The sequence below is a fragment of the Apodemus sylvaticus genome, chromosome 9 (assembly GCF_947179515.1).
Source record: "Apodemus sylvaticus chromosome 9, mApoSyl1.1, whole genome shotgun sequence".
NCBI lineage: Eukaryota > Metazoa > Chordata > Mammalia > Rodentia > Muridae > Apodemus > Apodemus sylvaticus.
This window is the reverse complement of record NC_067480.1, coordinates 50,663,106-50,682,006: the sequence shown is the minus strand read 5'-3', so window position 1 is coordinate 50,682,006 and position 18,901 is coordinate 50,663,106. Positions and strand designations below refer to the sequence as shown.

Genomic DNA, 18,901 nt, shown 5'->3' with positions numbered 1-18,901 from the left:
TACATTCCTAATGCTTGTTTTCCCAACAAGGCAGAAAAATCCTTGAGGATAAGGTTTGTGTCACATCTCCTTGAGTCGAACATGCTTGTTAGATAGCTCCCCAGAACAGCAACAGGCAAGGAGTAATACTCCCTTATTCAGTCACCACAGTATAGGCTGCCAACCGCATGAAGCCAGCTGTCTTAGGGTTTTATTGCTGAGACACCATGACCAACAATTCTTATAAAGGAAAACTAGGTCTGGCTTACAGTTTCTCGGAGGTTTAGTTCATTATTACCATAGCAGGAAGCATGGTAACAAGAAGGCAAGCATGGTACTGGAAGAGCCGAGAGTTCTACATCTTGACTGGAAGGTTACCAGGACAAGACTGTCTTCTAAGCAGCCAGGAGGAGGGTCTCAAAACCCACCCCAACAGTGACCCACATCTTCCAAAAAGGCCATAACTACTCCAACAAGGCCACATTTCCTAATAGTGCCACTCCCTAGGCTAAGCATTCAAACCGCTATACCAGCCCAACTCTGGATGGCTATGCTAAAAGTATTAAATTGTAGCTTTAAGGCTAAACAACAGTGGTGATTTGTGAATGCCTTGAGCCATGCTAAGGTTCATAAACATGGCGTTTCCCCAACATCCATCATTAATATTCTTCAACCCAATACTGATATTAACATGAATTCTTCCTAAAAAGACACTAAAAAGTAAACAAACCAGTTTTGGGTATGGTGGTGTAGAACAAAACCCACAGACAGGAGTAGCTAGGGCTCATATTTCTATTTTTCACTTATTTTTTCTTTGCTGTTTACAGATGAATACCTGTCTTTCCCGTCCTTGTCCCTGGTCTCCCAGGAAACTCAGTACTGAGCATTCAACCTCTTATTCGTAGGACTTTAGTGGGGTGTTTTCAGAAAGCAGGAAGGAGAAAGGAGGAAGGGAGGGAGGAAACAAAAGAGGGAAGGAGGAAGGCTGAGAGGAAGGGATAGGGAGGCAGGAACAAAGGAAAAAAGATAAGAAAAAGAAGAGGAGAAGGCAAAATAGTGAAATTGGGAGGGGGTCATGTTGCCTGGGATATCAAAGGAGTTGGAGGAGGAAAATGGGAGTGGTTATGATTATACACATGAAAATATTAAAGAAAAAGTACATTATCACTTCTGTTCCATGTATTGCTGAAATAAATGTATTGACTTCTCAGGACAGGCACTGAAAGACCTCACACAATAACTAGATAGCAGAAATCCAGCAGTACATGTGTATACACAAACACACAACCCAAGACGGGATGGCAGAGATGCATAGAAAACTAAGACTCCTGGTGAGGAGTATTCAGTTGTTGAATATTACTTAGAAAAGTTTCTTCTGACTTTGACTCTGTAGTTTCCTGTTTTCTGGAAAACTCCCCTCCTCCCTACCCAATTAACATAGTAGAAGTTGTCTCTTTACCTTTTCCAGGTCCATGGTATTAAGGCCACCATAGCATAAAAGTAAGCATATGAGTGGTCTACAGAGGCATATGTGCTCATATGAGTAAACTACCAGCCAGAGGACAAGGGCTTTCCCCGTGCCTGTTGTATATCTATGCTGCTTGCTACAGAAGGATCCACTGGAAGGAAAAAAGATAAGAAAAAGAAGAGGATTGATACAGAAGGATCCACTGGAAGGCTTGGGTGTCCCGCAATCCAATACACTATGGGGCACCTACTGGATGGAGGCTCTTCAGGATCTCGGAGGCTGAAGGGAAATGGTCCCAGAGAGGGGAAAAGAAAAGCATAGGAAGGAACTAAGCCTACAAAGACCAATGTTATCTAGACAACAATTCATAGCTTCCAAGTGGTTGTTTGTAAGGGACAGAACCAGATGGAGGTCAGGATATTAGGGGGCTCTATAGGTACTGTGGAGTAGACATATAGTTAAAATCAATCCACTAGTACAGAATGGCTCCCAATGGCCTTTTAAAAGCACAGTCAAGGGTGCATCAAGATGGCTCTGGAGAAAAGGCTCTTGCTGACAAGCCTGACAACCTGTGATCAGTTGCTGGAGTCTAGGATGGAAACAGAGAGTAGACTCCTGCAATTTGTCCCCCAACCTCCATACATGCAACAGGCCTGGTACAGACACACACCACATACATACAATAGATGTGTTTACTTATGTAAACAGAGCCAAGAGGAGCCTCTGACAACACAATGATTGAATGTAATGTGGTATCTGAGATAAGGTCCTGGGAACAGAAAGAATCTTCAGCAAAAATATAAATAACCTGTGAGCTTTAGTTAACAGTAATGTACCAGTATTGATTCATTAATTGTAATAAACATACTATCCTAAAGTAAGAGGATAGTAGCCAGCAACGTAGGCATAGGGCGTTTGGGAACTCATTCTACCATTGGCTCAGTTTGTCTATAATTTTAAATCTCTCCGAAAAACTAACATCAATTTTGCAAAGAAGAGAACATGCTGTGTAGACTATTCCTGGCAGCAGAAAGAGGAAGGAGTTGACCCTTTTTGAAGGAAGGGACTGTTGTCAAACGCGATGTTTGTAGCTTGATCATCGGTGCCTGTAGCAATGCTGAGTGCTTGCTTGCTCTCCCCAGGTTGAAATTTTGGCAGGCGGCTGCAACATTTGTGCACTGATTATAATTTTGAGATGCATTGTCAGTAACCAGGGTATATAATGGATCTTCAACTCTAATTACTTTTCTCTCCACAGGTGTCTGGAAAGGGTCCAGATGGGAGTGCACACAACCTCCGCTTTGAGGGGATGGAGCGGCAGTATGCATCCTTACCTAGGTAGGATAAAGAGGAGTCTCCCATCCACGGATCACCCACAAATGAAGCCTTTAGAGATGTCTGTGTGAACTAGAAATCTGGCTATGAGATGGGGAATATGGCTGAGTTCTGTCTTACTCCGTCTGCTGTGGCCCTGCTGCCATCTTCCCAAGTGTGCTAATAATTGAAACATTTGTGGGTTGTTTTCTAAGGGGAGAAAATAGTATATCATTGCAATTGAACATGTCAGCAAGAATATTGGATAGTGAATGGAAATCCTAAGCCATTGCTATAAAAATGGTATTGAACATCCTGCACCAAGCTTACAGACAATAAAACAGTAAATCCTGTGTCCTAGAAGTTTCTGAGAGAAAGGGCAGCCAGGCCTTAACCTTGGAGCTTCAGGTGGGTGTTAAAAAGAAGGGGAGAAACTTGAGCCTGGAAGGTGTTTTTAGAATCTGACTGTGTCCTTGAGGGAAAAAGCAAATATTTCTCAGAGGCACAGACAAGTGGGGGTGGGGGGCATAGAAAGAACTCCGTGGGAAAAGTTAGCTTGGCCAAACTGACCTCCCTTGATCCCCTCAGGCTGTAAGAAGACACCCCTGAAAATGAGATACAATTCGCAAAGGTTGGGGCTGTTACCTGAGAGGTGTGGAGTCCAGTCTTGGTAATCTTGCTAGTCTGCAATCAGGAGCACATGACAAAGAGGGGACCTTTCCAAGGTTACTTACAGCCTGCCTCCCTGGGAGTCCGATAAACTGAGAGTGTGAGAACTAGCATGTTCCAAAAGAAACAAAGAAAGGCAAATGCCAGCCACCAGCCCGAAGTAACTGAGGATCACCTCAGAAAGGGCAACGGAGGATGCTCTGTGGTCATCAGATGAGCTGCTGAGTCACTGACACAGTTGCTGTTGAGGGGTCTGTGGGCTCTACTGTAGATGAAGTGGCAAACATAATATCGTGAGTTTTCTATCAGCCACAGCCTAGATGACCATCTTAGAAAAAAGTATGTCAGGGCTGGACAGATGGCTTGCCGCACAGGCACCAAGCATGAGGAGAAGAGTTCAGATCCTCCACTCAGTATCCAGTACTCAGTACCCAGGTAAACGGCAGGCAGATGTGGGGCCCCACCTGAAATTCCTGCTCCCCTAAGGCAGAGGATCCCTGGGCCAAGCTGGCTAGCTAGACTAGCTGTAACCGCAAGCTCTGGCTTCAACTGAGATACCCTGCCTCAAAGGGTGAGACACTTCAGGGAGGAAGAAAGACTCCCGATGTCAGCTCTAGGCTTCCACAGGAACATGCACAGACATCAGATGTACATGTACAAGACCACACACACACATACACACACACACCACATGTACACATAAAAAATCAAGTATTGATTTTAAAAAACAGTAAAACCTGAAATTTCGCAAGGCACCACTTTTTAACATTTTCCCTGGTATGATACAGGAAGTATACACTTTAAAAGCTCCGATGCAGCTGTATTTTATATATCTCCCTGTTTCCTTTATATGTTATCACGTAAGGGATTTCGTCCCCCTTCTTCCATCCCTCCCATCTATGATTAGTTTCCTGCCCCTATTTTTTTCCCCTGGCTTAGCATTTTGTTTTCATTTTGAAAAATGGAGTCATTTCCAGACTTCATTTGAAATACAAGGTTTCCGGCTTTCACTGTTGAAGTATATGGAAATTGCGGTTAAAGCAAAGAAAGGAGTAGATTCTTAAGGGAAATGGGGAAGGGAGGGAAAAAAAATCATTTTAATGTCTTCCTGGCCAGCTTGCATCCTGAGTTTAAGAACTGGTCTTTATTTTTTTTTTGTACAAATTAAAAACACAGAAATAACATTTGAAGTTTTATATATCTTGCTCATCCATTAATTCCCCTGTTCTAGTGTTCACTCACTGTGTAGAGAGGGCCCTGAGGATATGGAATGGTAGACATAGTCCCTTTCTGTTCTTGGGCTCCTGTTTGGTAAAGGGGGCAAGCAGTAGGCCTTTTCTGCTGGCGATGAAATGCTCAGAGTAGTAGCAAAGGTCTCTAGGTTTCTATTCCTGTTTAATTTCCCTAATTGGCCCTGAAAAGCCCAATCATGGCTGACTGCAAACAGGTCTGTTTAGGAATAAACACTGCTGAAAGAGTTTCATGACACACAGTGTGTGGACGTGTCTGTGGCTCAGGCGCTACCAGCACAATGTTTGAATTGCCAAAACCCTGGCAGATCTGAGACATCACCAGTGTGGCTGAAAGAGAAGCATCTTAGACGGAAAATAATGCTGGCACCAAGTCCCTTCCCAAACACAGTGGTAGGAACGGCTAGCTGCTCCGTGCGGTCAGACCTCTATGGCTGCCTTTCAGACAAAAGTCGCCATGACAGAGCTGAGACAAGCGCGTGAGGATACGTACACACCAGAATCGTAGTGCGGAATGCACACACCAGTTTCCATCCTGGGATCCAAAAAGAAAACACACCTCTCCCTCTCAGGCTGTGTGTTCCCTTCCTGGAGTCTATATTAGCCTAGTGAGAAACAAAGGTACTGAGACACGTGCCCCGCTGGCCTGCAGTGTGCAGTCCTGAGGAGAGCTGGTGAAACCGACCTGGCTAGGTATTATCCTGGCCTCTTAGCTGAATCACAGCACCAGCTCGATGCACTCTCCCTTTGCCAGGGATGAGGGAAGAACAGCTCTGGAGATACCAGGCCCTTCTTTATCACAAAGGCAGGGAGAGTTTAAATATTTACGGAATTAAAGTTTTAATTCAAGCTAGGACAAGGTCTATCTCTAGAAAGTCTCTGGTCATCCTTCCAGAGCTTTAGGTCAGCCACTGGCTCACTTGGCTTCTAGGTTGTTCATTGAGATGTCAGAAGAGCGTCCAGGGCAAAATCAGTAACCTTGACTTATATGTCAAATTTGGAAGCCGGAATAGAAAATGTATCCTCATCTAGGGGCTCATTCCTAAGCTTTTGGGGAACTCCATCACCTTTAAGGCAAGCCCAAGCAGGCGGCTGTCAAGCTAAATGACACTACACAAAAATAAAACAGAGCCCTGGCTAGTGCAGGCAAAGACAATTCCTAGCACCGGGTAGTTAGGAGCTTGCCTGAGGCTAAGGGCTAAGCAATGTTAAGTGTTATTGTTAAGCAATGTTAAATCTTCTGCCTCCAAAGGAAAATGACTTTATTTCTTTTCTCCTGAGGCTGCTGTTTCTGGAAAGCCTGGTGGCTTGTAATACAAGCTCATTAGCAAACCCCAGGCCTTGACTGGGGCCAGTCTCACCAGTCTGTGCAGCCCCCAATTTTCTTGGGTAGTAAACAATGAAATCAGCATCCTTTTAGTCTGGCCTGACACAAATTATTACTCACCTCCTCTCCGCAGGTGAGTGGCTGTTTTCTGGGCTGTTCTAACAAGAGAACACCAAGGCGCACGCTTTCGCTAAGGGTCTCTTTTCCATTCCAGCCTACCGTCCCCTTCCAATCCTCCCGGGCTCCGTTCTCATTGCACAGGCCCTTCAGCTGTTCTCATCTCTGGAGCCTCCCTCATCACCTGACCCAATCCTGGCCCCCCTGGGAGCCCATTATCCTATCCTCTACAGATGGCTCCGAGCGAGCGTCAGCACCTGATGTTGCTCTTCCAGGTCTGTAATCAAGTGTGAGGTCCTAAGGAATGAGCAAGACAGCAAGCGCGCTGCATCTCATCTGTGGTCCCCTGCGCATGGAAGATGGCTGGAGAAACTCATAAAACCCCTTTTATCATTTCCATTCCAAAATTCACATTAGGCAGCACCAGCTGGGCCCCTGCTGCTGGCCAGCATTCCTCCTAACCATGTGATCAGTTCCCTGGACTCTCCCACAGTGGATGTTCAGACCCTGTTCTACCAAGATGACTAAACATTCCTAAGCAAGGTCTCTAGAGATGACCTCATTTCCTTTCCGTTAGGACCCTGAGGCATCTGACATTAGCCCTGAACTTCTGCTCTCCGCACTTCAGCCTGCTGTCTTCTCCGACGCACACACTTCCCAGAGGGAGCAGAGGAGGTCTAAGCTTGGAGCGGGGCCATAGGCCCAGCTTAGTCACCTACCACCTGTGTGGCCTTGGCCGGTGATCCAACTGTTCCAGGCTCTGCTTCCTCATCTGCAATGTGTGTGTGTGGGGGGGGGGGGGAGTGACATCAGGTTCTCCATCTAGTGGTGGCAGCGTAAGGATAAAATACATGACAGTAATGTAATCCGTGAACAGCCTGACATATTTGAAGGATTTTTTTTGTTGTTTTTATTTGATCCATAGGGATGAGATTTTTTCCTTCCTATAACGAAGCAAGCTCATTCCCACTCGTGTCTCTGGGAGCTGAGAACACCGACTTTTCGTTTCTGGGCCACATCTCTTTCAGCAGAACCCCCTTCGGGCTTTCTCTTCCTTGTCTCTGATGGTAAATGGAGAGGCTCACCTTCCCAGCTTCCATCCTGTGGAAAGTGCAAGGTTAACCCCTGCATGCCGGTATGCTGAGGGTCCGAATGCAGAAAGTGTAGGCTGACCCTGGGGAAAGTCCAGAAGTCCAGAAAATAGAGAGTAAGAGAGCACAGCAAACTACTATGGTTTGAGCAGGAAGCTGTGCTGATGGACACTTAGCGGACAGCGGTTCCTTTAGTAAGAGAATCCATTTAACAGATCCACGGTGTTGACTTGGATCTGAGCAAGTGGACAGGGCCTCTTTCCAGCAGGATGTGGGTACAGGTCTAGGATCCTTCCCAGGGTAGAAGGCTAAGCATACTACTCCAGCTCCTGATGATAGGAAAGCAGCACCCCTTTCCCTCCTGAGAGGATCCCCAAATATGTTGCCTAGATCAGGGCACTGTTGGCTCAGGATAAGGGTGACAAACATGCTTTAGGGCGTATAGCTAGGGAAGAGAGGATTATTTCCACATACTCGACTTTGGTACTCAACCTACAAATGTTGGCTCTATTTCTACAGGTTTCTGACCATGACCTAGTACTTCTGCCCGATTCCATTATAGCTGTTTCTTTGGTATAAATTCTCCTATTTCTTCATTGTAATGAAGAATCCAGTGGAATGGGCTACCTCCATAACTCTCTCTTGATGAGACCCCAATCACAACTATCTGCTTCTCATGCCCATCTTATCGGCTCAGGGACATCTCAGAATCCCCATGCCAAATATAAGTCCCCTCTCTCCTCCCCCTTTCCTTCCCTTTATCTTCCATGATGTTTGTTTCTCACCTCCTTTGTACCACTCTAAACACTCAGAATTACATTGTTTGTTGGTGTGTTCTACCCTCATTGGTCTAGAATTCCTAGAACGCAGAAACTCTGCCTCACACTACTATACCCATCACTACATGCAGGACCACACGTACAGTGGGCTCTTGCTACATTGGGATAAAGATGAGCAGACATTTGTTTTCATTCAAGTAATTTAGGAAAGAGAATTCTCTAGAGCTTTCTTGACAGTCTGTCTTAAGACTGTTTTCCAATATAGTAAAGATTTCTCCATGAGAACGTCTCTTTTCCCTGGAATCAATACAAGTCCAGACTTCAAAACAGTTAACCCTTTATAGCCAAGCACCTTTACTTGCACTTTGCATGTATTGACTATGTTAATCCTCACAATATCCCCTTGACTCAATAGCAGCCCTGCTCTTCTGCTCAAGGGCAAGAGCTCTGGATTAAGGAAAGTAAATTGCCTGAGTGTAACATGGAAGCAAAAGAGCTGGGACTTGAACCCATGCCACGTACCTACCAGACGGTAGAGCTAACCACTGCAGCTCAATTTTCCTGGCCATGAGTCACATCCACACATTGCAGTTACAGTACTCCCTTATATTATTTTATCATCTGTTTCATTTCCTCGCTAAACTGTAAGTGCCTTTGAGGACAGGGACTGTGTCTTATTCATCTTTGTATATGACACAGAACATTACTAATATTCAGGTTAAGTAATGCCTTTCAACCATCTCTGTACTGCTGTCATAAAATCAATTCCTTCCCCCTTCCAGCGGGCCCTTCATTTGAAATATGAACAGTTTAATGTGTAATTGCTAGATGAACATTAAGCAATATACTTTGCCTACCAAAAAGAGAATCCTGTTTTGTTAGAACACTCCTGAGACTGGAAAAAGCAATGTCTGCAAATTGGTACTTTGGTTCTTCAAGATTAAGAATAATAACTTCTCAAAAGGAAAAAGATTATACAAAACCTTTTGGCAGAACACTGTGTAGAGAGCTGTTATGGAGAAGGAAAAAAAAAACCCTTTTCCCACACCAATGAATGACTGCTCCAGCCACACTTGGTTTTTGGTCCTGATGTTGCACTAGCCCTTCATTACAGCATACGTTATTTGTGAGAAATGTACATCTCTGAATATCTCACACAGCCTTCAGCTCAGTTGTATGATGAGGTGCAACAAACTAGAGCTGATTTTGGATCCAACAGGCAACTTTAGAAGGAGGAAACAACTTCTGCTTTCTTCCTGGAAACCCAAAATAAATTGGCTTCTAAGTATGTACCCAATGTTTTCAGATTGGCTATGATTATATTCCAATCAAAAGAACCCTCCATAAAAGCATATTCCACTGTCTGTTCCAGCTGGCTGGTTTGGTTGAGTTCATCTTTCTTGCCTGTGTTTGCCTTTGTCTGCACTCAGAAAGAACCTGATTCCACCAGAGTCATGGCTATCTGTGGAGGCCTCTGTTCACTGTGATCTATCCTAGCAGCAATTTTATCTAGGCAGCCTCAGTCCCTCCCTGTCATTTCCTTCCATGCTAAAAGGCTCTCTTTTACAGGTTTCTTTCACTTCTCTAGTTGGCTTCTGCTCTGCTCACTGCTATTGAACTCTCATTGCCAAGCTGATATCTACATACCTGTACACACACACACACACACACACGTGTATATATACATATATATATATGTACATACATAGACATAGACATACACACTTACACACACACACAGACACATATATGGAGAGAGAGAGATCACTTGCTACATAGATTGTGTTGACATTCAGGTTCTGCAAGGATTTTCCATCAGAGGCACACTGAGTCTTCAGCTGAAGATAATCTAGTTCAATGATTCAATTAAAACTTGAACAATCAGATCATCGGGTAGCTGTGCGAGGCGAGGTTGTTCCTCTGGGTCCCCGAGCTGTATAACTGTCTACTCTCTGCCACATACCAGCTTGTCACATAACATGCTGTATGGACAGATATGGACTATTCCTAGCAGTCATAACAGTAGGTAGAATGCTCTACCAGATTCTGTGGTCCATTCAGCTAAAATACTGCTTCCATGAAAGCCTTAACTAGACACTGTGACTCACGGTCCTTCTCGCAACACTTTTCTCACAGGGAAACTTTATCTGAAAGGACTTCCTCACCACCAAAGGCCAGCCTGGCAAGGATTGCCTCTGCCGCTCTGCTATCTGTGTGAATTCTCAGAGACTACAAAAACCTGCCTAGATGGAATCCTGCACATCTGCCTTTGACAGGGTATAATGTCTTTAGAAAATCAGTGACATCCTCCTATCCCACCCCACTCCCAGCCTGAGCTCTCCCATCCTTTCTCCCCAAGTTCACTGGTTTGAAAATCTGGTCCCTGGCCCCACTTCCCTAGTGGAGCGAACGGCCTGTTTAAATGACCTCTGACACTTCCTCAGTTTTAATGCTCAGGACAAAAATGATGAATTAGCAGCACTTTAATTCTTTGTGAGATGACTATGTGCCCAATGTCAACTCAAACTTCCTGAAAATGCAAAAAGCTCCAGCTTGGAATGTCGCTTTAAGATGCCAAACAGCCGAGATCAAGGGTTAATGCTACTGCCATATCATTTTTATGTCACTTAGTTCCTCAGATAAAAGTCCATTTTAATCAAACTTTTCATCATTTCCTCATAGGCAATATATCCTTGGTGCCAGTTAGAGTATTTGATATTAATTATTCAGTCGAAGGCCTCCATTATGAGTTTAGTTCGAATATTTGTGATTTAAAACATGTTAAGACCCATTACAGTACTGATGTCCCCAAAGTAATTTTAACTGAATCTTGATGGGCCATATATTAAATTCCATACTTTTTTTTTTTTACTTTTTCTCTCATTCTCCATAGCAAATTCTAAACTGTTGCATATTTTTGGCTAAGTACATTTTTTGGGGAATAGTACATGCCAGTTCATTCAAGAGTGCCAAATCTGACATTACCTTGGACTTGAAATATGCTAAGCTTGCTACACTGACTTCCATGTTTTCCCTCTTGTGTATATTTAAAGGAGTGTTAGCATTTACTTCCCGCTTCTCCAGCCAAAAAGTAAAAGAAGGTTGTTTTGTGCCTAGGTATCTGCTTAATTTAGACTGCTGCTCTCCCGTTTTTCATAGTTCTTGGTAATTCTTGATGTTTTCTTACTTTATGCCATCCTGCCATCTGCCTCCCAAAGCCCATTGCCCCGTATTTACGGTGATGATTTTCCTTACAGTACTGCACTGTTCTGGGTGTGTTCTCATTTTGTACCCATGTCCTCCCTGGTAGTTATGTGAAGCCAGCTGTTTGCTACTGTCCCTTGGCTCAGGTTCCTGGGTTTGCCTTATACAGGCGTCCTTGTATTAACTTACTGCATGCAGGTCATTAATTCATTCTTGTATCTGATGCAAGTATTTTTGCTGTCTGTACCTTTTAGTTATTTTAGATTAAACAACATCACTTCAACATGTACGTATGCTGGGTAAAACATTTGTGCCTCACAAAATATGTGACTGTATTATATTATTCTATAGGAATCGTTAACAGTAAAATCACTAGGTATATTTTTCCTCTTTATATACCAATAGCCACATGAAACTATTTCAAAGATCCCGTATCTATTCTTGAGCTAGTTGTTAGTATTTAGAAAGAAAACCAACCACATGCAACTGAAGGATGGGAAGCAGGTATATAAAATGCTTCAAAGACAAGTAATTCATCTCTGTACATTCACATGCATGATCTTAGTCTGTCCTCTCAAGATAGTTGGCTATTAGTTGTCACAATGTTCTTTTAGTTAATAATTGCAAAAAAAAAATCGTCTTCAAAATGGCAAAAGCAGGACCAGAATCCAAACTCAGCTCTTTCTACTTCCCAGGCCTTTCTTTTTCTATACCACTATCCGGAATCTTAGTTGGTTAGAACATCGTGCCTTCTTTTTTCTGGAGTATAGCTTGCTCATAGAACAGAAGGTACCTTAGGTCTTTTAAAGAGCATATTCATGAGTTGGGGTGTAGCTAAGACACTTGAGCCACGAGTCCAATCCATAGCAGGGTCCCCTGCACCAAATACATATCATTCACTTTAGCAGCTTTCCAGAGAAAATGGAAAATGCTGAAACCTGCAGGTTATGAAAAACTAACAAAAGAAAAGAAAATAGTAGAGAATTTATGAGGAATAAAAGGATATTTTAGTCCCTGAATGACATAATTTTTAATCTTATATCCTTAAGATGAGCTTCTCCAAGGAAAAACCAACTCAACCACATTTTCTTTATTAACCATAAAATTGTTCCTATTGGGAGCAGATACTGGGATCTGATGGCTCTGGCTGTACAGAACCTAAGTGCTGAGGACTGGGTTTCTAGACACAGACTTCTACTTTGCAACACTCTTCTACACTGGGACTTGGAACATGAGAGACAGAGCAGTATTTGATGGATATCTATTATGTTCTAACTAACGTGGGAATACCTTAAATAATTGCTCCATCCATTTCTTGTAATATCCTGATGTTTGGATGACTAAAAATACACTTAAGGATGCAAAGCAATGTGGTCAGGATTGTGGGCCATTCTGCTTCTTTCCACTTCTGAAAGGTCAGGTCTCTGCACTATGTCAAGGTGTCTTGTTCTAGCCTCCCTGAGAAAAGTTTGGAGAGACACGTTCCATAACCATCCACAATGAGACAGCCCTCCTAGTACTGAACCTGTCCTAAACTAGTACAATATGCAACTTGGGGACAATAACAGGAACAGGTCCTCTGTGGGCATTCAAGATTACCACAGAAAGACAGCATTAACCATGGAGCCCCCTTAGCATATGGGATTGAATACCAACCACTTCCTGCTGAAGTATCTTTGAAACAGTGCAATTTTTTAAGACTGGCTTTGTGCTATGCAAAGTAGTTTAAAGTATATGCAATCAGTTGGTTTTCCTTTAGCAACTCTTGTAGCCAAGAGAGAATTCTTAATCCCTTTAGGGTATGGTTCTGGCATATCCTTGAGGGGTCATGGATAAGATGCAAGTACCAGATCACTGTGGAAGATTTGCTTCAACTGACTCTGTTACTCAAATTCAGGAAAGGGGGGGTTGGCAGTGGATTACCACAGCAGTGCCACACGAGCCCATCTGTGCCCTTGTTCTCTTGTGGTACAGGTGCCACGACCTCAGTCATTATGCCGAGAACACCTTGGTCCAACTCCCATCATTTTCAGCAAAGGCAAACATTTGTAGTACAAATGGGAAAGGGCCTGGTACAAAAAGAGCAGCTTCCAGAATGTGCTCTGGCCTATATTCCAAGTCTTCAATTAAGCCTAGACAGAAGTGGCTGGGGCTCGTCCCGGCAGAGCATTGTCCTGCACCACAATTAGTACAACTGACCCTTGTGGTTGAATGCAGAATGACATGTTAAGTAGGTGGGAACCTGGCAATTCCCATTGGCCATGCTCCGCCAACAGGATGCGCAGAGGCATCATTAGTCCCCTTCAAAACTGGCCGATGCCTGGAAGAAGACAGGGTGCTGACTGCTCAGACGAGGTTTCTGCCTGCTAATTGCCTACATGTAGAAGAGGCAAATGCAGACCCACATCCAGAAATGATAGTGTCTGACAGTCTGGTTTTTACAAGAAACGAGAAGGAACTGTAATTGTTCTAGCGGGAGTATAAGATGGAAAACAAGCGGGTTGAGCTATTTTGAGAAGGCATTTACTGCAGTGAAGTTCTTTTCCCAGAAACATTCATGTAAATCCAGGATGGCGTTTGTATCCAGCTTCTCCAACATTTCCATTCATATTTTGATGCCTTTGGTGACTTAATGATCTAGACCGTGTGGTAATCACTTATAGTACTTCTACCTCAAGATCAGGTCCATATATAAGACAGAACTTACAGCCAACATATTTTATGAGTAACTTCCGGATGTGCTGCCTGTACTGTGGCCAAGGCAGAGTGATGACTGCCTGCTGTGGTCCAGTTACAGACAAGTCACTTATGTTAACACTCTCAACAGCTTGGATTCCTCAGTCCTTATGATAACTCCTTTCATATCTAATTAACAACAATAGTAACAATAATAGTAACAGTAAGTGGGCTGCATGGAACTATCTATGCAGCTTTATCAGCCAAAATAGATGAGTTAGGAAAGGTGTTGACCTCACATTATTCTATCATTCAACAGCTGTCATGGACTACTTGCTAAGTCCAATATGCCCTGTCAGCCCCCAGAGGACCACAGTCAGATCAGAAGGTTCTATCCTATAGAATTCATGTTCAAATGGAGAAAATAACTAATCAATAAGAAAGCATAAATTATCACTACTCTGCCTAATACACCAACCAACCAACCAACAAACAAACAAAAACCAGACATTATTAAAAAATATAACATAAATTTGGACCAAATTAAGGGAGAGAATTAATTATGAAGCATGTTCTGAAGAAGGTTAAGGAGAAGAAATAGAACACAGCAGGCCATGACAACATGTCTGTGGCCTTGTGGAAGAAGAAGGCTTGACAAACAGACTGAGAAAAAGCTGTGTGGTTGGAATAGAGAACTGAGCAGAAGGACCAGAAGTCAGATTATGCCTGGACAAGTGGGTGCTGTTCATATTTACTCAAAGATTAATGAGAAGAGTTTTAAGTAGCCGGAGGATGGAGTGCGATGCTGCTTTGAAACCTTGTCTAGCTGCGGGGTGAGTGTAGCTTTGAGCAGGCCGGAGAAGATGCAGGGCAGTTAGAAGGGATTTACAGCACTTCAGGGGAGATGCTGGTGGTACATACAAGGGTGGTGGTGCTGATAGCAGAACTGCAGGAGAGTGTGGGGAGACTGACAGCACAGGATGATGGATCACATGTGGGCGTGGTGGGATAAGTGTATCCAGGTGTCAAGTAAAGAATCTAGACATACTGCTGGAAGGCAGTGCCACGCCTCAAGATGGAAGACACTGAGAGAGGATAAGGCTGTGGGAAGATCCTGAATGTGGGCTGGTGGGTTTAAAGGGTCTTTCATCTCTTCCTATGATGGAGAGAGGGCTTCACACGGATAGGAAATAAAGTAGCTGACCAAGGACTCTATGCAATGTATATTCATGAAGTCTGAATAAAGCCCCCAGGGCATACCATGGAAAAATGATATGATGGAGTGCAGAACTCATACTCAAAATGCAGAAAAAGAGGCAGGAAGAGGGTGTAGATCCCAGAGGCCTGGGCACCAGCCTGTAGCTATGACATGTCGCTGTTTATGTGGACAGAGAAGCTCATCTATCACTGTCTCTGTAATTTCATTCTGGAAATAATATTTTTCTCAAGTAGGAAGAATTGATGACTTAATGTCAGCTGGCATTCTCTGACTAAGCATCACTCTGACCCCATATAGCCTAAGCATGTGGGTCAGAAGGAAGAGAGGCAGTTATTTGGCTATCTGCACTGTGCTTATAGAATTGAAGGTCCTTTTTCTCAAGTGTGTGTGGGTGAAGAGGCACAAGTGTTCAATTCACTCTTAAGTGGTTCAGGAAATAGTGTTATATCTATAGACTAAATATATATGCATCTTCAAGTGTATATACAAAGAGAGGAAGGAGGGGGATGGGGAAGAATGGAATTGAATGGAGGGAAAGAATGCATTATAGAGTAAGTGGGGAAAAATGTAAGTGGTGGGCTTGGATAAGGGATGCAGAGATACTGTACTACCATAACAGCAGCAAAGAGTGGACATTCTCAAAAGTTTCCAGAATCCATTCACAAGTATCTGTAGTAGATGTGAGTGTTGAGATACGGAAGGAGCATAGCCCTGCTGCTACAGTGAGAAAGCCTTAGATTCCCAGAGTCAGTAGTGATCTGATGTCCTGATGCTTTCCCATGAAGGAGCATACATAGTTATGCAGCAGCTTCAGACTGTCCCGATACCTCCAAGTTTATTTCTCAGCTCCCTATGGAATGGTGGTGTCCCGAGCGAGACACACTGACCACCATTTTCACCAGCAGAGCAGCCAGTGGGGGCAGTCCTGGGTAAAAGCATTGCTGAGTTCTCTTCATTTCTCTCAAAGAAACAATTCATTGGAAGGATGTAAGGTCTTTTCCAAGTTCATTTTCTACTGAGTGCATGCCCAGGACAGCACCGAAATCGACCTGCACCTCTGAGATGCTCCTGAGATTACAGGGAGCCTGGAATGTGGAAATTTGGTTTTAAGGTACTTAACTCAGACACTCCCATGAATGAAGGATCCTGGTTTAAGTCTCTTTGGGGACAGTACTTTAGCATTGTGGTTATAAATGCCCAAGCAGTATCATTTTGCATCAAGTTTAGTTCACATCTGTGTTACAGTTAAAGGTGTCAGGTGGGCTGAGTGGCTATAAATACACACAAGCATATAACACAGGACCTGAGTTCTAGCCCCCGAACCACATTAAAAGCCAGGTATTGCATTGTATCTGTACAAAGGAGGCGGGGGCAGGAAGAATCATGGGCTTGCTGACCAGCCAGTCAGCCTACCCAAGATCCAGATGCCAAAAGAGAGGTTTATCTTAAAAAGCAAGGAGGAAAACTCCTGAGGAGTAACACTACAGTTGTCTTCTAGACACCGTGTTGTCTGTCTATCTGTCTCTGTCTCTGTCTCTGTCTCTCTCTCTCTCACACACACACACATACACACACACACACACACACACACACACACATACACACACACACACACACACACACACATACACACACACACTTGACCAAATGCAGGGTTTCATCTATGGCCTGGGTCCAGATTCTACAGTCTTCCTTCAGTATCAGTTGTTCTGTGGTCCATGTTATTATATCCAGGAAGCCCAGAAATCAGTCACTACCAGTTCCATTAAGATGCTTGATCTCATCCTAGACTAGAAGTATATGTCATAGTCAAGCAGGCTACAAGATAAAGTCCTAATGCGAAATTGCCAGGTCAAAGAATGTGAATGTTTTTTAAGTCACTCATAGATATTGCTAGATTGACCTAGTCATATCAAATGGCTAAAGTTGTGCCAAATTCACGAGTTCTCTACCAGTACTAATTTCAAATCACCTGTTGGAGCTTATGTCAGGCCAAGCATAATGGTACACAACTTTAATCCTAGCACTCTTAAGACAAAGGCTGTGAATCTCTGTGAGTCTAAGGCTAGCTGGTTCTTCATGGTGAGTTCCAGGACAGCCACAGATACACAGTGAGACCCTATGTTTAAAAAAACAAACTAAGTAAATAAACTTTGGTCAATTTAGTAGGTTAAATGTAGCAATTATGAAAACAAACTATTTTCATTTGTAGTTTCTTTACTCCCAGTGAGATTAATTTTTTTTTTCTAAGACAGGATTTCTTTTCTTAACGTAGCTCTTCCCCTTGTCCCTCCTGTGATAGATCTAACTCTCAGCATCAGTGCGCGTGTGGACTTGGGAAACTGACAGTCATGGCCTGTATCTTCTGCAGGATGCATTCGAGTTCACACTAACTCGAAATGTACTCCTTAGACCCAGCTCGAAATGTACTCGTTAGACCCAGCTTTTCTATTGTTGGAGAATGATCTTCAGTAGTCATACTACTGTATGTTTTGAATTGTCATGATTTGGATTCCACTGATAGACCAGCTTGGGGAGGATAAGGTAAAGTTCAGATCAGGGGCCAGGATGGGGGGGGGGGGGCAATCCACAGTCCAGAAGGGACAATCAGAGTCCAGGACCAAGAGGATCCTATCCTATAAGTGCTGGAGGGGCTTGAGAAGAAAAAAGGCCTTCTTAGGAGTCTTCATGTTAAAACTGTTTCGGGAAAGACTTCCCTGTGGCCTTCTTTAATGAAACACCTCTCTGAGATGATCTTAGTTTGTTTATATTTCTTTTGGGGGGGTGGATGTGAATGAATACACTTTATTTGGGATAAGCCAGAGATTATATAATTTTAAGCAAAGGCATGAGAGTATCCAGGGAGGAAAGGCCATTGACTGAAGGCTAAGGCTATTGAGATGCCTCATCAGCTTGGAGAGGCAGTCCAGGTGCTGTGCTACAATGACTGACTGTCAGTGGTCATCTTAGCTGAGGGTCATGGTTATGTGCCCCATAGCAGGTGTGGAGGCAGGAGGAAGCAGCCCCACTCTTGCCATCTCAGACCCTCTTGGATTCCCAGGGTTTGAGCATGCTCCACCTCACCAGTCCCATGCCTATCTGGTGTCATGATGCACATGGCCTACATTAAATGAACAAATTTATTAAGTGTATAGCAAACCAAAGTAAAAAATTAAAAAAATGCAAAGGAGAGAGAGGGAGGGATGGACAGAGAAGAAAGATCAGAAGGAGGGAAAGAGGGAAGGAGACATGACAGAGGCATATAAAACATTAAATTGGGTATCAATTAGGGAAGTTAAGGCAGTCATCTGGCAATTCAGACTGAGCTTTTTCTCCATGGTTGAGCTTCCCATGGCTGTGTTTCTGGCTTCTCTTTTCCACCGCAGGCATTTTTATATCATGGTATTAGCAATAGTAGCTTCTGCTGGGAATAGTTTACCTCCCAGCCGTTCTCACAGACACAATGGCTCTTGGGCGGTTTTCCTGTTCTTTTCCCTCCCTGTCACATAGCTAGGGAGACCAGACCATTCCCAGACAAGGAGTCTTGGAGGACACTTGATATAAATATGCAAACTTCTGAAGTGGTGGGGACCAGTTCCACTTCCTGAGCCACATTCTCAGTGAACTCAAACAGCACAGAAGACTTTACCAATATAATGTGCATTAGACTCTTTCAACTCTAAAAGGAGTGCGGTTTTACTGGAGGCCTTGTCTTGCAAGTGTAGGTGTTAATTTGGCTAAACCCAAAGGACTCCAAAAGGAAAGGGTCTTCATCTGGGACCTGCATGTGGATCCAAATTTGTCCACT

General features: G+C 43.6%; 1 protein-coding gene across 3 annotated transcripts in view; it reads left to right on the top strand.

Annotated features, from left to right (window-relative positions):
* Positions 1-18,901, top strand: part of Pard3b (par-3 family cell polarity regulator beta) — a 1,018,635-nt gene that overhangs the window by 959,680 nt on the left and 40,054 nt on the right. For all 3 annotated transcript variants that reach the window (XM_052192632.1, XM_052192630.1, XM_052192631.1), the window contains one exon: positions 2,706-2,785. In XM_052192632.1, the coding sequence (XP_052048592.1) occupies positions 2,706-2,785 (80 nt within the window). The remainder of the gene's footprint in view (positions 1-2,705; positions 2,786-18,901) is intronic.